The sequence below is a fragment of the Carcharodon carcharias genome, chromosome 14 (genome assembly GCF_017639515.1).
Source record: "Carcharodon carcharias isolate sCarCar2 chromosome 14, sCarCar2.pri, whole genome shotgun sequence".
Lineage (NCBI taxonomy): Eukaryota > Metazoa > Chordata > Chondrichthyes > Lamniformes > Lamnidae > Carcharodon > Carcharodon carcharias.
In genome coordinates this window covers 57,059,030-57,078,234 of record NC_054480.1, presented here as the reverse complement: position 1 = coordinate 57,078,234, position 19,205 = coordinate 57,059,030, and the positions used below count along the sequence as shown (strand labels likewise).

The window sequence follows — 19,205 nt, the reverse complement described above, 5'->3', positions numbered from 1 at the left end:
TAGCAAAATTGCAGTCAGGCTTCAAGCATCAGTGACAGATGATCATACAGGGGAGGGGTTCTGGTAGCAAAACAAGGAACCATTAACAAATGGAGCCCCAGTGATCTATCAAGAGGATTAATAGCAACTACCAGATATTGGCCCAGACTTTTGCAGAGTTGTGGGGACTCTGTGCCTTATCTGAAATGGTGCTGGTACCTCGGATCTGGAAGACCTGCCCCAATTTCCGACAGATCCTAATTTTGCCAGTTGGGGAAAAGGGCAGAATATGATTTACACATGGGGAAACTCGAACCCTACAAGGCCACTTTAACTCAGTGCTGAGTTCAAACAGACCATATTTTCAGTGGAACTATGTCCTCAGTCTGCAGTGTGTAACTTACATTTTTTTAAAGAATAGACATAAATGTTAATAAAAGGTGGAGAAGGTCTGTGGAACTGTCAAGCTGTGAAGCTATTTAAATTCCCTGCCCTTTGAAAAAAAGAAACAGCCTTGTGTTTCTGGGTTGAAAAAAATGGTGCTTTCAGTTTCAATAGCTGTTTGTTGACATAAACCTAAGGGCTATTATTATATTACTAATACTGCTTTACTGCTTCCATAAACTGCCATTATTACAGTGGGGGGCTTAAGTTCATAGTTTGATTGACTGCTCAAAGAGGTTATTAAGTGATCAGCTATCTTTGGTGTGGGCATTTGGATGCAATTGTTTGTTGTAATGATGGATTAAATACTTGAAGGGATTTGAATTAATTGAATGGGCTTCTATTAATGGTGTTTTTTGTATAGTGAAGTCTATAATAGTTACTTAGAATTTTATTTTAATTTACCTCAGCATGGCTCCTGAGTTTTGCCATGGTGGATACAGGAGTTGGTAAGGAGGGTGCAAGGGAAAAGAGTAATGGGTAGGGAGATCAAATGTTGGCATGGGGGCTATAAGGGGCCATGAGGAATAGTGCTAGGCATGGGTTGGTATGGTGTTTATGAGGGGCCATGGGGAATGTGAACAGGTTTGTTCCATGTAGGACAAGAGGAGAGACCAGAGGAACAGCAAATGGAATTGCTTGGTGCTTAAAAGGAAATAACTATAAATACTGGAAATCTGAAATTAAAATGAAAAATTTTGAGTATGCAGCACAGGTATCCGAAAGGTTAATGCTTGAATAAGAGTGACTATCAGAACTGGGTTTGGTATTTGATGTATGCATGTCGTATGTATGACGTATTTATCCCAGCATACCAGAACATCATACATCTAAAACTGAAAGGAATTGAAAGTTAAATTACCAGCAAAAAATTGCATCAGTTGTATTGTAATTAAGGTACATCCAATATATAAGAGCAAATGAATCTTGCATTCTGTGGTCTTGGTTCCCCATGTTCAGTAACCTCAGTTAATTTGGGTGCCACATTTAGAATATTCATTTCCCTTATTCTGGCACTAGTACTTTGAATTATTGAGCACACTAGATCTTGTCTTAACAAATACCCACCAACTAATGCCTGAAAGCAAAGATATTAAATGATAGAAATAGTCCAAATCCAGAACAATTTTCTGAAAACCACTGAAGATTATGGTCTAATGCATAAAATGCTGTGAAATATCTGTTACTACAACTTACTTGTGCTTTCCATTCACTTTGCAAAATCTTGAATCTCAGAGATTGTTCCTCATTTTCCATTTTTGGATTGATAATTGTGTGGTGCTTTAAAAAAAATCGGTAACAGACGCCAAAGCAACACCGTTGTAATACAGAGCAGTTTGCATACTTCGGACAAACCTGGAAATGCACAAAATTATAAGTTGTACCTTACTAAAGCCTAAAAATGAATCCACGTGTTAGTGAAAAATTGTATCCTCTGTAAGCAGCACCTAGATATCCAACCACATATCTGTACAGTACCATGGTTCAATGGCAGGTGATGAATTTATTGTTAATCAAAAGAACGATTTTGTGATGCTGCTGCTAAATCAACACAGTCTTGAATCTTAGTGCTTAACAAAAATACTTGATTGTCATGGTTGGAAATGATGCTGTACATTTTGGAACACAAGCTCAAACCTTTAGAAAAAGCAAACCTTTCTTTCTGTACATTTAGTTCAATCCTCCTTCCCCTTTGAGTTACTGCAACTCTTGAAGAGGAAGTGTGAATATGTAAAAGAAAAGGGATTGCAAATATCATTTAAACCCCGGTCCATTTCGCTCAGCGTTCCTCTTGCTTGTTTCATTGAGCAGGTTTGGTGTCACAGTCCGAAGCAGAGCCATTAGAAAATGTTCCAGCTTTTGGAAGTTTTTGTCAGTGCTGTGAGCTGTAACTGGGGATGGTTTCTGCACGAGGAATTCTCAGTGGATATGAGTCATCTAAGAATAAAGGGGGGAATAAAAAGACTGATTTTACAATTAAATATAGACAAGAACAAAAAAGCCATAGAATGAATCATAATTTGAATTAAATTGGATAATCAATGAATCCTCTTTATATTAAATTCCCCTTACAGCTTCAAAATGTGAATCTTTTCAAAGGTAGAATCTTTTTTAATATCAGTCCATTTTGTTTCATAATTCATTTATTAACCTACAAAGCATCATTCAATCTTTGGACATATATTCAGGAAAATTGTGCTGATTGTTGGCAAAATAACTTGGAACACACAGTCAACATTTACATTCTAATCATGTTCCTATCAAAGCAGAACCCAGCATTTTCACCACTCCTTCAGTCAATTTCCAGTGATTGAAGACAAGCAATTTATAAAGTGCTGTCAAAACTTTAGTCTTCATACCTCCAGGTGAAAATCTTCAGAGAGGCTTTTAATAGGCATGTAAAAAACACTTGTTCGATAAGAAGAGCAGAAAGCATTTGTCACTATGAGTGATAACCAGGCCATAAGCTCCTATCAAGATATTTTTCAAGGAACTTTGTGCTTTCAATAGTCACAGAGAAGAAGCAGGTTGTTTGGACAATTCTCAGGTACAATAAGACCATAATAAATGAAGACACTAATTTTTTCTCTCTCTGTGTTTTGCACCTTGGTATGAACTAGCAAAAACACTTAGCCTGTACTGCACTTATTTTTTCCCTCCACCACCTCTCCTTAATGACATCAGTTGATAGCAACTCAGCAATCTATTCACATGACGATTTTCTTTACTGCGGTCTGGCCCCACAGATAATGGAAACTCTCCAACACGTCAAAGAAGTGATAATTGCTCACGTACTCCACACTATTGGCATCTGATGCACTTATACTTACACACTTTCAACAGACTGGTGATCAGAAGTAAAAGTATTGGTTAATTTTCCTTGCCTACTAAAGGGATGCATAGCCAAACTGAAGCTTACTGTTGACCCAGCAAAAAACAGTTAATCCAGCACTGAGAATCAAAACTGGGGCTTCATTGCTCTGTTATTCACTGGAAAAAGACTGGGATTTTCCATGCCTGCCGGCATCAGGCGTGGTCTGGCATGAGCGGACAATATGGCGAGGAGGCCTAAAATTAGTTTTATGACTGTCCACTCCGCCCGCTGATGGCAGGCCACGCTCTCTGCCATCGCACATCGGGAACCTCATTGCAATACATCAGCATATCATTGTAAGGCCAGCTCACCGGACTCACCCTATGTTGGTGGGAAAACATGCTGGTGTGTTTCACAACAGCGTACATAAGGCGTGCACTTGACGGGCTGCACTTAGCTCGGGACTTCAAGGTTTGTTGGTCTACCTTGCTTTGGTCAGCAGTCACAGTCATCAGCGCCAGGCTTCACAGGCAGCAGCACATGATTTTTAGAGGGGCTCACGGGTAAGGTCTCTATCTACCAGATCAGTCATATGTGGGTGGGTTTTCAACAGCTGCAGGGCAAGTTCTTGCTTGGGGGGCGCAGGGGGGTGCAGGGGGAAGAAGTGGCCTCAGGCAAGGGAAGAGACTGCAGGATAAGGGCTGTATTGGGGAAGGAGGGTAACCCAGAGTGTATGTGAGGGCACATTTTGATCTGTGCAAGTGGCCTCAAGATGGTGAAGGCTGAAGAGGCAGTCTCCAGAGGAGATGAGGCCAAATGGACATGTGAGGGTGTGTGTGTAGGAATGGGTGGCGATGTTCCTTGAGCTGGCAGTGAGTGAGATGCCAGTGAATGTGTGATGGGCTTGAGTGTGAGAGTTCAGAGTGCTGAGATGGTTGCCATACCCTGGCTGCATGGATGACATCACTCATCCTCTATCTACATTGGTTGGCCAACCTCTTCAGTGCAGCACTAGCACTGATCACCACTGCCATCGCCTACTAATCCAGAGTGGTAATGCTGCTGCCCCTCCTGCAGCCAGAGCAGGGATATAGGACGTCACAGCAGGCTTTCATATTATCCAAAAGGTACTCGAGGGCTGCAGTCTTCTTGCCTTTTGGGGCCATGTCTTCTTTGCTGCAGTTCTGGGCTGGAAGCTGAGTGCGGCTGTACCTTAAATGTAGTGTTCGGCGTGATGAAGCGGCGAAGTGACAGCGTGGCAGGCAAATTGGAGCCCGCCCACCTTGGAAACCTGTATGCCCACACCCGTAGAGAGGAGACAAAATTAAAGGCAGACTTGTCTCTAAACCAATTTTCCTCATGTCCTGAAAGCCAACTCAACAGTGGTAGTGGTGAAGTCCTGGAGCAGGTTGTTCACCTTCCCTCTCAGTCTCAGTTGGCCAATGAGCCTGGCTCAGAACATCTGGAAACTGGAAAGAAATAGAAAGTTCAAGCAAAAAGTCATAATAAGTCTTTAACATCGAAACCAGCTTGTTAGCTGTAATTTGGCGTATGTTGTAGGGTGGCCGAGTTGTACTATTAATGATCTGCAGACACTTCTTGCGTGAAAACTTTAAGTTTATTTACAATATACTCAGCAGGAACTACACATGTGTTTTCAACTCCAACTTTATCTCTACACTGACTGCTGAGGTAGCCCGCACTACTTTCCTATTGGTTACTACAGATCATGTGATCTTGCCTGACAAGTATTATTCTTAAAGGCACATCACACAATAAATAAAACCTACATTACTACATTCCTCCCCCATTTATTTGGCTATACATATTATATTTACAAGTACATATTTTTCAAGATAACATAATATTTAAACTGCGTAAGGAATTTACAAGTTCAGACTTTCAGGTGGTTTCCTGGTAGGTGTGGAATGTCACAGTTCCACAACTTCAGATTCTTTGTCAGGAAATTCCTTTTCCAGAGTTGCCTGAACATCAGGTGCTTCGGTTGGCACTTGCAGTTCTGTATCCTCAACTCTTACAGGAATATCAGGCATGTCAGTCCTGGGTGTAGAATCCTCAACAGATCCGGTCATGATCATTGGCGGAGCCATATCTTGATGATTTGCCTCTCTCTTCCTTAAATGGTCCACATATTTATGGGTGATCCGGTCTCCACGTGGTAAGATAGAGGTCCAGTCACCACACTCATTTCACCCGGAAACCACTTTGGTCCTTCCCCGAAATTTTTCATGTATACCGGCTCTCCCACGATAAAATTCCTCTCACAACTATGCTGGTCATGCCTAGTTTTCTGGCTTCCCTGACTCCTTTCCTCCTTCCCCTCTAAATTTGGCATTATTAAGCTCAATTTCGTCCTGAGATGACATTTCAACAATACCTCTGCAGGTGTGACACCTGTTGTTATAGGAGGGGTAGTCCTGTAATGAAAAAGAAAGCATGGTTGCCGAAGAATCGTCAGTTAGCATTTTCATGCCTGTTGTGAATGTTTGAACCACCCTTTCAGCCAGTTCGTTTGAGGAAGGGTGGTATGGTGCAGTTTTCATGAGTGATACCATTGAGGCTGATAAACCATGGAAACTCAGCACTCGTAAATGCCGTGCCATTATCGGAAGTACTTCTGGTACTCCATGAATGGCAAACTCTGGCATAGTTCTCAATTTTAGCGGCCAACATTGGAGACTTCACCAACCATTTGCCCAACCATTTTGAATGGGCATCAAACTGAGCAGAAACATTGTTCCCAGGAAAGGTCCAACTTATTCAATGTGTAACTGCACCCAGGGTCTACCTGGCCACACCCATGTGTGTAAAGGAGCTGCCACTGGCAACTTTTGCAGTTGCTGACATTGCACACAGTACTTTACTAAACTCTGTATTCCACCATCCATCCCAGGCCATGTTATGATCTTCATTTGTGAAATTCCTGGATGGGCACTGTGCAGTTCAAATAAAAGCAGTTCTCTTGCCTTTTGGGGAGCTATCACTCATGCTCCCCACAATAAGATGCCATACCGACTGGTTATTTCATGTCTTCTGTTGAAGTACAGTTTTGTTTCGTCAGATGTGGGCTCCTGTGACCAACCATATCACACCTGTTCTCGTACCTGAGATAGGACTGGGTCCCGACTTGTCCAGTCTCTGATCTGTTGAGCCCATACTGGTGAGGAATTTAAGAAATTTAACAATAAAACAAGTTCCTGTGGAACTGGGACATGCTCATCATTTTCCTGCAAAGTCAAAGGACTAAGGGCATTGGCGTTTGTGATTTGATTACCAGGCCAATGTACAAAAGTGTAATTGTCTGCTGCCAGAATTAAAGCCCTATTAGTATTTCTGTATCTTCTTTCTACAAGCCTTCTTCTTTCTAGCACAGACTTTAATCTTGGCCTTCTTTTTGACTTCACTATTGGCCAGACTTTTCTCAGATGCCGGCTCAACTTGTCTGAGCTCAGTGGCTGAGTCTCCCAAAATTTCATTATCTGTCTGCGTCTTGGGGAATTCTGCGACTTTTGCTTCCAAGCCTCTTTGGCTTCATTTAGCAGATTCTTCAGCTCTTCTATCTCTTTTTTATATTTGTTTGCTCCCTCATGCAAAATTGAACATTGTTGTGTCTTCTTTGCCAACTCATTCTTCAGTTGTAGAGAGAAATGCTGAATTCTTTCTGTTTCTCTTCATATTGTTCCAGAGGTACAAACTTTGACCTGAGGGAATCTTGCAGTGTGTGATGGTCTTTAAACAGGTTTTCTTTTTTCCTGCAAAGGCTTCTCACCTCATCTCAAACTCTGTCATCAAGCAGGGTCTCTTCAAGTTTCTTCTGCTGTTCTTCCATGTTTTCGCTTAAGACAGCCTGCATTTCTTCAGGTTTTTGAGTCCTTACACATAACTTTTTCAAAACAGGAATTCTTCCAGCCTTATTTTAGAATCCCAGTGACCAATCAAGGTTGATTTCCCTTAGCCAATTTCGCCCTGGAAGGCAGAGGATCACTCTGCCTCTCAATACTAACACTGGTAGCTTTTCCAATTGGCTTCCATAATGGACAGTTACTCTGCTTATGCCTTTTACTTGAATGTTTTCACCCCTGTATGTTTTTAGTTTGGCGGCTGTTTCTTCTAAACTTAGTTGATGTTCACCATTATTCAAATATCTGAAGGTATGTTCCCCAATTACTGTAGTGGAAGCTCCTGCATCCACTTCCCTTCTAACAGGTTTGCCATTTACTTTCACTGTGTCACATTTTGGTTCTGTCTCTCCAACTTTCAGATTAAACAATGAGTAACTGTCTGAATTTGTTGTTTCGAGCTCTTCTACATTGTAGATTTAATTGAGCTTCTTCTTTTATTTACAAGCCTTTTTGAATCATTCCTTGCATTGCTTCATTATGTCCATATCTATGACAATAGTAGCATTCAATTTTTTAAAACTGCCAATTGTTAAAAGACTGATTGTTTCCACCTCTATTAAAATTATTCTTCAATTTCACTACCAAGTTATTTTCTTTATTCTTCGGCTAGCGGGGACTGTTTCCCACTTCTCAGCAAAGTCTCGCTTTTTTGTGCCACTTTCGGCTGAGATTTCTGGCCTGTTATGGAGGACAGCATCATTTTGCGCACCCTGTATTGCTTTTAAATCTCTTACTGTACTTTCCATGGCCAGCGCTATTTCTAGCGCCTTCTTGAAATCCAGACTCACTTCAGACATTAATCTTTTCAGAATAGTTTCCTCTTTCACACCACACACTAAACTACCTGAGCATGTCATTCAGAGTCGTACCGAACTCACAATGTTCCATTAGCTGTTTCAAATCTGCAACGTAGCAAGCAATTGTCTCACCCAGGGCTCTATTTCATGAATTAAAACTGAACCTCTGCATCATGACTGAGGGCTTGGGTTGAAAGTGATTCTTTATGAGGTCCACCAGTTCATCAAAATTCTTTGAATCTGGGGCATTGGGTGCCATCACACTTCGAATCAGACTGTAGGTTTTTCTCCCACAAATATTCAAGAAGATCGCTCACCTCTTCTCTTCCTCCATAATCTCATTCACTTGAAAAAATAACATGAGCCGTTCTATGTATTGAGACCAATTCCCTTTTGCCAATTCAAAAGGATCAATTCTCCCAAATTGTGGCATTTTGAGAGGGGATAACTTCTTCAATTCTAATGGAGCTTGCTACTTACAATCACTGGGTGAGGCACAGCGCTGATTTTGTTTTAACTTAATCTCTTCTGTTCAATCCTGTTTCACCCTCGACGCCAGTTTGTTGTAGGGTGGCTGAGTTATACCATTAATGATAGAGTTGATCTACAGACACTTCTTGGGTCGAAACTTCAAATTTATTTACAATATACTCAGCAGCAACAACATGTGTGCTTTCAACTCCAACTCTATCTTTACATTGACTGCTGAGGTAGCCTGCGCTACTCTCCTATTGGCTACTACAGATCATGTGATCTTGCCTGAAAGTATTATTCTTAAAGGTACATTGCACTAAATAAATCCATAATTACTACAGCATGCCGTTAACATTATTTTATCCATACCAAGGGCAAGATACAAACATTCAAGAAATGACATTGTGTGTATTTATACTGTTTTAAAATAAAGAAGCTGGATATGTTACTGGAGGAAGTTTGATGAGAAACCTGGGTAAATGTTACTGCTCTTGAAGAAGAATCTACAAGTAACTGACTGATCAAAGATGATAAAAAGCAATATATTAGTGGATAGTTGTGACACTGTTATAATTAACACTTTGGGGCATCTCAGAGAACGCAGCTCATAAGTCATATGCTGACATGTGTAATACTGTAATTCAGACATAGCACTTAAAAGACATACTGATTCCAATAAAGTTAGAAAAATTGACAATATTTAAGCCTCACAGTATTGCTTGTGCACCATCGACAGCACTGTCATTCTGAAGAATACATGAAATATTTTAGCTAGTCCTTTGCTTACTGAATAGGTTTTAAGATTATATTTGTTTTCTTTTTAAATATACTTGCCATTACCAATTACTAAACAATGTCAAAAATTTCAAAAAAACACAGACAGTAGCATTGAGAGATAGTTTTGTCTGTCCCTCTGATCAGTTAAGTGGAACAGGGGCCAGGTTTAAATTTATTCTTCTCTGACTTTGTAGCAAACTAATGCCTCAAGGTATCTCTGGAAACAGAACTTCAATATATTGCAGTTTTGCTCATGATGGCATTTTGAATCGTTTAGTCTTGGATAAGTATATATATTATTAAGTTCAATTATTTGTATTAACAAGCTCACCAGAAGTACCTTTGCCTTCTTCATTAAGTGGTTTGAATTTCATCAACCTTGCTCTAAGAAAATGCTTGCCTCATCTCTTCCAAATTCTATAACAATGGACTGATTCATTAAAACTGAACTCTGTTTTACAAAATAAATCAAACAACAGCTTCAATGCAGACTTAATTGAAAGTTTATCATGTTATCTACCATTACTCTACCATTACCATCAAGCCAGGGGATCAACCCTGGTTCAATGAAGAGTGCAGGAGGGCATGCTAGGAGCAGCACCAGGCATACATAAAAATGAGGTGTCAATTTGGTAATACTATAACACAAGACTACTTGTGTGCCAAACAGCACAAGCAGCAAGTGATAGACAGAGCTAAGCGATCCCACAACCAACGAATCAATCTCTGCAGTCCTGCCACATCCAGTCATGAATGATGGTGGACAATTAAACAACTCACTGGAGGAGGAGGCTCCACAAATATCCCCATGCTCAATGATGGAGGAGCCCAGCACATCAGTGCAAAAGGTAAGGCTGAAGCATTCGTAACAATCTTCATCCAGACGTGCCGAGTGGATGATCCATCTTGGCTTCCTCCAGAGGTCCCCAGTCCCCAGTCTTCAGCCAATTCGATTCACTCCACGTGATATCAAAAAATGGCTGAAGGGACTGGATACTGCAAAGGCTATAGGCCCTGACAACATTTCGCCAATAATACTGAAGACTTATGCTCCAGAACTTGCCGTGCCCCTAGCCAAGCTGTTCCAGTACAGCTACAACACTGGCATCTACCTGGTTATGTGGAAAATGGCCCAGATGTGTCCTGTACACAAAAAGTAGGACAAATCCAACCCGACCAATTACTGCTCCATTGTCTACTCTCAATCTATCAGTAAAGTAATGGAAGAGGTCATCAACAGTGCTATCAAGCACCACCTGCTTAGCAATAACCTGCTCACTGACGACCAGTTTGGGTTCTGCCAGGGCCAATCAACTCTTAATCTCATTACAGCCTTGGTTTAAACATGGACAAAAGAGCTGAACTCCCGAAGTGAGGTGAGAGTGACTGCCCTTGACATCAAGGCCGCATTTGACCGACTGTGGCAGCAAAACTGGAGTCAGTGGGAATTGGGGTAAACTCTCCACTGCTTCGAGTCATACCTAGCACAAAGGAAGATGGTTGTGGTTGTCGCAGGTCAGTCATCTCAGCTGCAGGACATCACTGAATGAGTTCCTCAGGATAGTGTCCTCGGCCCAACCATCTTCAGCTACTTCATGAATGACCTTCCTTCTATCATAAGGTCAGAAGTGGGGATGTTCGCTAATGATTGCATGATGTTCAGCACCATTTGCGACTCCTCAGATACTGAAGTAGTCTATGTCCAAATGCAGCAAGACCTGGACAAGATCCAGGCTTGGGCTGACAAGTGGCAAGAAATATTCAAGCCACACAAGTGTCAGGCAATGATCATCTCCAACATGAGAGAATCCAACCATCGTCCCTTGATGTTCCATGACATTACCATCAGTGAATCTGCCATTATCAACATTCTGGGGGTTACCATTGACCAGAAACTGAACTGGACTAGCCATGTAAATACTGTAGCTACAAGAGCAGGTCAGAGGCTAGGAATCATGTGACAAGTAACTCACCTCCTGATTCCCTGTAGCCTATCCACCATCTACAAGGCACAAGTCAGCAATGTGATGGAATACTCCCCACTTGCCTGGATGAGTGAAGCTACCACAACACTGAAGAAGCTGGACACCATCCAGGATAAAGCAACCCGCTTGATTGGCACCACATCCACAAACATTCACTCCCTCCACCACCAATGCACGGTAGCAGCAGTGTGTACCATCTACAAGATGCACTGCAGGAGTTCACCAAGGCTTCTTTGATAGCACCTTCCAAACGCCCAACCACTAGCATTCACAACGACAAGGGCAGCAGATTGATGGGAACACCACCACCTGGAAGTTCTCCTCCAAGTCACTCGTCATCCTGACTTGGAAAAATATCACCGTTCCTTCACTATCGCTGGGTCAAAATCCTGAAACTCCCTTCCTAACAGCACTGTGGGTGTACCTACACCATATGGACTGCAGCAGCTCAAGAAGGCAGCTCACCACCAGCTCAAGGGCAATTAGGGATGGGCAATAAGTGCTGACCCAGCCAGCGAAGCTCACATCTCATGAATTAATAAAAAAATACATATATTACCTTCTGATCTGATTCATGGGAGATGTTGGGCAAGATTTTAACTCGTGAAAACCTATTTACTTTCAGAGTTATAAATTGGACTCATGGCTTTGATTTCCCCAAATAGAATATGTTTTTGAAGCACTGTGAGAAACAAAACTTCCTAGGATATAGCATGTTTTATTCCATTATCAGATCTGTACATCTGAAAATACTTACTGAACTATATTTCCAAGCAGATAAGTGTAAATGGTCAGCAAATCTAATCTACTATTTCTGGCCATCCCCTCCTCTTTCCATTCACCCATGCTTCTAGTTAATTATTCTGAAGTCTCTTAATTGTTTATTTAAATTATATTTAAATTGTTCTAGCATTCAACTGAGAATAAAATATATACCCCTTAATGCACTTAACAGCAGACCCTTTTCTCCAATGTACAATTATAGGTATTTTTCTCTCTATAGCCACAAGATGTCCCCATCTGTCAAATTCCATATAGACGGTACCTTAGGTTTACTAAACAAAAATGTGCAGAAGCATTTCCAATTCCACAGGGATTTCAAATACAGAAATTTGACATCAGGAAAACTGAAAAGGTATGCATACTTTGACAGAAATCAATGCTTAGTTTGTTGTTAAATTTTGTTATATTTTAATCTGAGTTCATTCTTTTTTCACAGAAGCAAAATACTTCTGCACATATGAAATAAAAACAAAACGTTGGAAATACTCAACTAACCTGGTAGCATCTGTGGAGTAACAGAGATAGTGGGTAAAATTTAATGTAATGAGTATGGGGGCAGGGTGGCATTTAATTGTTGGGAGGGTGTTGGGTGGGAACCCTGCTGTCTTTCCGTCTTTATCCTGACTGAATCTGTGGCAAGAAGGTTCATGGATGGCCTTCCCCATCCTACCGCCAATTGAGCCATTTTAAGTTGGCAATTAATGCCCATTGTTGCTGATCAATCTAACCCGCCCCCACCCTGCGGCATCCACCCCACCACTTCCACCCTGCCATCACTCACTTTGTCCTGTGTCCCTCAATGATCTTGGGCCTCGGGCGGTTGTCATACAGCAGCCACTGCCTCCCTGGTGGTGCTGCTATTCAATAGAGCTGCTGGCCTTTAATTGGCAGGCAGCTCTTGATGGGTGGGACTTCGGCCCCCGTGTCCTGAATCCTGGGGAAGGCCTGCCACTGTCCAGTTAATTGCCTGAGTTGCACATGATGCTGCAGGCTTTCCCGAAAATGAGATGACATGCGGGTCTCGCCGGCCTTTTAACCAGTGGGCAAGACCCCCATCGCTCTCATTAAATCCAGCCCAATGTTTCAGGTTTAATTATATTTTATTTCATTCTCTATCACATTGCCTAAGGATGTTTTGTGCAGCTCAGCACAGTCACATGTCATAAATATAGCCCTGATTCAAAAGAGAGTTTCTGCTTGGTAAAACGTGTGGCACTTGGTTCTGAAAACTCTTGTGCATATGTTTGTATAATGTACAGAAAGAACATTTGCTGCAAGTCAGGGATGCACGTAAGTTACCCGCGGATGAGGTTTCATGTTTTTTCTAATTCGCGCCAGGGCTCCAGGCCTGCCCGCCAACCTTAAGGTTGGACAGGCTGGTCCTTTCATTACTTAATTGACTCTGTCAATAGCCTCAATTGGCCATTGACTGGTCGATGGGCGCGCAGCTGATTTTGCTGCGCCCCCGCCTGCCTGAAAATTTAAATGGGGCGCGGTGACATTGGGAATTCCGCCCGACGTCACCGCACGTCATTTTACGCATTGGGGAGCGGGCCCTGCCCCTGCTCGCCAATGCGTAAAATCCTGCCCATTGTGTTACTTTCAAATAAATTATCTTAACAAAGGAACATATACTTCAGATATAAACCAAGATATGTCTACACATTCATAAAAAAACATGTTAAATTCTGGAGATATTTTAAGACTGATTATTTTGATGATCTCTATTATCTTAGTTTTGTCAGCCTTCAATTCTTCTACAAACCTGAGCTCGGTACCACCAAACCCACGCTTCTTGAATTATTTAATCATATCTGTTCCTCTTTTCAACCTTGGTGGTACAACTAGGATTGTCCTTCATCTAGCTCTTCAATGAACAGATCGTTTCTTCTCATCAGAAGTTGTAGCTTTATGAAAGCACATATAACAATTTCGATGGACTGGATTATACATTGGTGAAATTATGCTTTGAATAATCTCCGGGGAAGGGGAAGCTGGTATATAACATTCTCCAGAATAGTCTGGAGAAAGCAAGGAAGAGAAGGCAAAGTTCAGCTCCATGCATGTTATTGACAGTTATCACAGTTATACACTGTTCTATCTTCATATCCATGTTTGGATTTTGCCTGGAAGCAGTTGAAGACTTGGACATCTGGTGCTCATATGGGTGCTCACAAATAGTTTCCCTTCCCTCCCAAAAAGAAAATGTTAATCAACAGGGACAGATGGAAAGCTGACCAATTACCTACTAGCAAACAGTCAGGGAATCTTGTGGTATACAATGAAAAAGTAGAACAGAAAATCATTGTCTTGTTGGAATCAAGGACAGCAGAATATATACATATATAAATACATATATATATATATTTGTAGTCAGTCCCCATTTTCAAGTCATCATTTCTGCCCTTTTCTCATACCATATGTTTGACAATATTTCTGAAATTTCGGAAGCATCCTGTCTTTCTCGAGAAGCAGGCATAGCTCACGTGTGGTTTTGCCAGGATAGTGGGCTTGCCCACGGTACAGGGCACCACTGACTGCACGAACGTTACTTTTCAGGAGCCACACCTAAATGTAAAGATGTACCAGAACTGCAAAGGGTTCCACTCCCTGAATGTACAGTTGCTGTTGTACCATACAGGTGAATGCCTGATATCCTGACGAGCCATGATGCCTTTTATTCTTTGCCAGTCTGCTGTATCATCAGCTTATGAGTTACCTTGAGAAACCTGATAGTGGCTATTTGAGTGACAAGGGCTATCTGCTGACCACCTGGCTCATGACCACAAGCACACCTGGGCATCATGAAAACAATGAGAGTCATGCTGCCAGGCACAATGAGTTGCTGAAGCGATGCTTCTGCTGCCTGCACCAGTCTGGAGGAGCCAAGCAATAGTCCACAGGGAATGTTGTGATTCATCATGGTCTGCTGCATCCTGCACAGTCTTGCCATCATGAGGGCATAGTCTTTGCCAGCAAGTATATGTGGGGAGCAGGAGGAAGGGAGGAGATAACCAACACAAGCCCTTTTTGGCCAATCTCACCATGATCGGCTCATCCAACTGTGGTACCAGTGAACATAAACTCAATTCCCCATTCGGCAGTCCCATGCTTCACACTGTTATCGACCGTCACAGAGTCCCTTGACCACGCTATTGAAATGAAAGAAAACAAACGTTTCAAGCCAATTTGATGGGACAAATTATCCACTTTTTTAACCAATGTTAATAAATCCCCTTTGTGCATTCCCCTTAGTGCTAGTCTGCAATCTGCCTTTGCCTAGCTTAGTGTTCTATGCAGTGGTGTCCCAGTGGATGCAGCATAAGGCTGTTGACTTTCAGTTGGTGAGAGTGCAGATATAATCTTACAGGACAACCTTGAGAAGCTCTAGCTGGCCCTAGAAGGCACCGAGACATGGGCTGATTGGGTTACAGGCAACAAGAACACTGGCAGAGTGTCAGTGTTAAGAGGACAAATCCTGAGAGAGGACAGCAGGTTTGGGCACTACAAAACCACTCCTCCCAGGCAGAGCCGCAGCAATCCTAGTATTCATCTGGAGGACAGATTACTAGATTGCTGGACAATCCTTTTGAGTATTGGTATCCTCAGTTCTGATGGCAGCATTCTAATCTTCATGGCAAAAAGCTGACCTTGCATGACATCCATCTGAGATCCATCTGCTGCAACACACAAATGGTGGAAGGCTTTTACTTGTCCTGCAATGGAAGCTGAGATGCTGCATCGCAGTTGGTCAGCAAGTGTTCACATGGCATTGACCACCACATCCATGCTGGAAAGGATGAGCTTCAAGCCCTGTGCCAAATCATGTGCAAGGTTGGTGCCAGATTCCACCATGCTCCTTGACAGTGACCGCAGGCATTCTGGCAAGTCTGCCAACGCATTTCTGCATGCTTGTCCAGCAACCTCTTCCTGTATGCTCCATCACTGAAGTTCTAATCTGCATCCCCTGCAACAGAACTCCTATGTGGCTGCATCCTCCAGCAAGCCGGCACCTGTGCTATCCTTTACCTTTGCACTGGTTGTAGTCCATGTACTTAGTGTCTTATCACGTGTATATCCCATTTCTATGCTATCCTCTAAAGAAGACAGTGTTTGAGTTAGTGGCTGCAAGTACGAGAGCAAGTGAAGGTGCCTCTTCGTCATCACTGTCTCCCTGTTCTTCCACCTTTGCAGGACCAAGTGGCAGCCTTTAGGCATTTGAAAGGAGAAAGGCACAAGAGGAGTGCTCAGATGAGGGGGGGCAGAAAAGAAGGAGATGTATGTTTATCCAATCTGTAGCTTAATTGAATGATGAGGAGGAAGTAGGATGTGAGGAAGAGGATTGAGTATGAGCATCCTTTCAGCCCTGTTGCTGACCACAGACTCACTCATGCCACTCCAAAGACAGAAAGCACCATCTCTTCCCCTGGGATGAGGACATGCAGTCATGTCTGGACCCTTCCAGTTAGATGCTGCTGTCTTTTGTTATCTGCAAGAGAACATTGCATTGAATGTGATGCAATGTGTTTGGATGATGCGGCTGTCATGGTTGAAAGGCTGGTGCCATGAGAAGTGTGTTTAAGGCTCACAGCAGTGCTAAGTGTGTGAGGGTGAAGTGAAACTATCAACGTTAGGTGTGAGTCGTGATTGACAGAACTTTGTGTTAGGTCTGTGATAGGGCTATGGAATTTGGTATGGCAGTTGGTAGTAGGGCAGTTGGTGGGGTATGGCATATGAAGAAACGTTCACTGACCGTGACCACTTTTGTGAGGTCATAGAATTTCTTTCTGTACTTTTCTGTGTTTTCAGGGCTAAACTGCTATCACTGACTTGCATGGCTACCTACACCCATTGCCTTCTCAGAGTTGGCTGGCGTCCGAAGGACACATTACCAGCTCCTTCACCAACGCCTCCAGTGCAGCGTCAGAGAATATTGGAACCCACTGTCTGTCATGTTGCACCATTCCTCTGTCCTTCCCAGTTCAAAACCACTTGTGCAATGAATTCCAGCACCCGCTGCAGACAAACTGCACCCCTCCTTTAAGGGGTGCAGGGTGGCTTTAACTAGTTCAGGCTAGCTTGAACTTCTGCTAGCCTCTCACGATATTCTGCCCCTACTCAGGTAGCTAGCCGCTCACCAGCCTGCTAAGCACGCCCTCCAAGGAGGCTGTTAGAAAGTTCGTCTTTCAGTGTGCAGGTAACTAATAGTGATGGGTGGGGAGGGTCTTAGTTTAACAGGTTTCACCATAAACACGCAGCTCTGTGAGCTGTCTTAGAATCTAGGCTAAATGGCTGTGATTAAGAATATATCTCCCAGTTCTGTAAGGGTTTCTAGGCACTGACAATTCCTATTAGGTAAAATCCCACAAAATAATACTGCCCATAATTTAGCTCTTGTTGCCAGCCTCAATTATAATAAGCAAGTGCCACAAAGTTTGTGCCTTCATCGTCACAAATGGGGTCAAATTAATTGCACTTTGCAATCCCCAGGCCTGTTTTATGAGCCTTATCCAATTTTTAAATAGATGAGTGAAAAGTTTTCTTGTATGTAAAGTACACGTGCTTGGAGATATTTTATAGGTTCAGCGAGAGAAAGAAAATTCTTGTTGCACATCCAAATCAAGGATATCACTGACATTTACATTTAAGGGAAGGAGGGTATTTTCATATTTGGATGAACATCAAAATAACCATATCCATGTTAGAAGATAAGAGCAGAGCAATGGCATCGCGACACACACCAAAATAAATATATGAGGATATATTTTTGTTATGACACTCCATGGTACTTAAAATAGAGAAATAGATTAATAAAACTGAGGATAATCAAAAAGTTACATAAATACAGTGTGAAATCATTTTTGAATTTGTATTCAAAGGCACCTCAAGGTCTGATGCTGCTGAATAGACAAAGATTTAAGAGGACACTTAAATGAAATAGAATCTACACCTTTACCAACGAGCCTGTCCAATCTATTTATTTTGGAACATTAAATAGGAATGGCTCCAAAGACGAAGGACTTTCAGCGCTTCTGTATTCATTACATCCATTAAATCAAAGAGAAGCGGGAAGAGCCCTGCAGTAACTTGCTGGTAATTTTCTACATAAATTTAATACAATGAGACAGAACAGTCTCACTTATATACAGACTTTCTGTTATAGTTACAACTGAGGTATTTTACATAAAATAGATTTCATAGAAGCAATATTCAAATATGGTTTTCAGACTCATTATGTGCAAAGAAAGCATGCCCTCCAAGGAGGCTGTTAGAAAGTTCGTCTTTCAGTGTGCAGGTAACTAATAGTGATGGATGGGGAGGGTCTTAGTTTAACAGGTTTCACCATAAACACGCAGCTCTGTGAGCTGTCTTAGAATCTAGGCTAAATGGCTGTGATTAAGAATATATCTCCCTGTTCTGTAAGGGTTTCTAGGCACTGACAATTCCTATTAGGTAAAATCCCACAAAATAATACTGCCCATAATTTAGCTCTTGTTGCCAGCCTTACTCAAATAAGCCATAAAAATGACTGATGACAGAAATAAAAAAAAGTCACACAGCACGGTCTACTCTTTTAAGATTGGACTGGGAACTATGTAAGCAGAGAGAATTACTCTGTATCTGTTCCTCTTATTTGTGAGGATGGGGCTAAGACCTGATCAAAAGATTCAGTGCTATCATTTTAGCGCATTATGACAGTAAATAACTATGACATTTATTTATTAAATTCAGTTGGCTAGATGGCTAGCATGTGGTTCAGATTAGTGCTAACAGCATGGGATTTGACCCCCATTCTGAGTGAAGTAGATTCAGGGCCCGCCTTCTTGCTGTACCCGTAAAAGTCATAGCAATTTGCTGTGGTTCAGTGAATAATCACCTTCAGGCAGAGAACTCACAAAGAAGAAGACAGTGACTCTTGTGAGCTAAGATCTAGTGGTGTGATATTGTTAGCACTAGTTTTAATGACCAAAGCATCTGTGATAATCTAGAAACCTCTGAGGAGAATTTCAGCATTGATTTGTATGATTCATAGTCATAAACTGGGTGCAACGATGACAAATTTAGTTGTGCGACAGCCTGTGCCTGTTCTGCCCCTGTGTTTGGCCATTGCTGAAGTCATCAGAGTCTTTTTTATTAGGTGGCCCTCATGCCTGAGAGAACCGCAGGCCTCATCATATGGCTTCATCAACCATTTTTTCTCCAGACATAGTAAAATATACATCGTGAC

General features: G+C 42.1%; 1 protein-coding gene across 2 annotated transcripts in view; it reads right to left on the bottom strand.

Moving 5' to 3' along the window:
• Positions 1–930: 930 nt before the first annotated feature.
• The window catches only part of LOC121286760 (docking protein 5-like), a 517,742-nt gene continuing 499,467 nt past the window's right edge, over positions 931–19,205 (bottom strand). The window contains exon 9 of one of the 2 annotated variants that reach the window (XM_041203793.1): positions 931–2,361. In XM_041203793.1, the coding sequence (XP_041059727.1) occupies positions 2,297–2,361 (65 nt within the window). In that variant the 3' untranslated portion in view covers positions 931–2,296. The remainder of the gene's footprint in view (positions 2,362–19,205) is intronic. The other variant, XM_041203794.1, reaches the window with a different exon arrangement.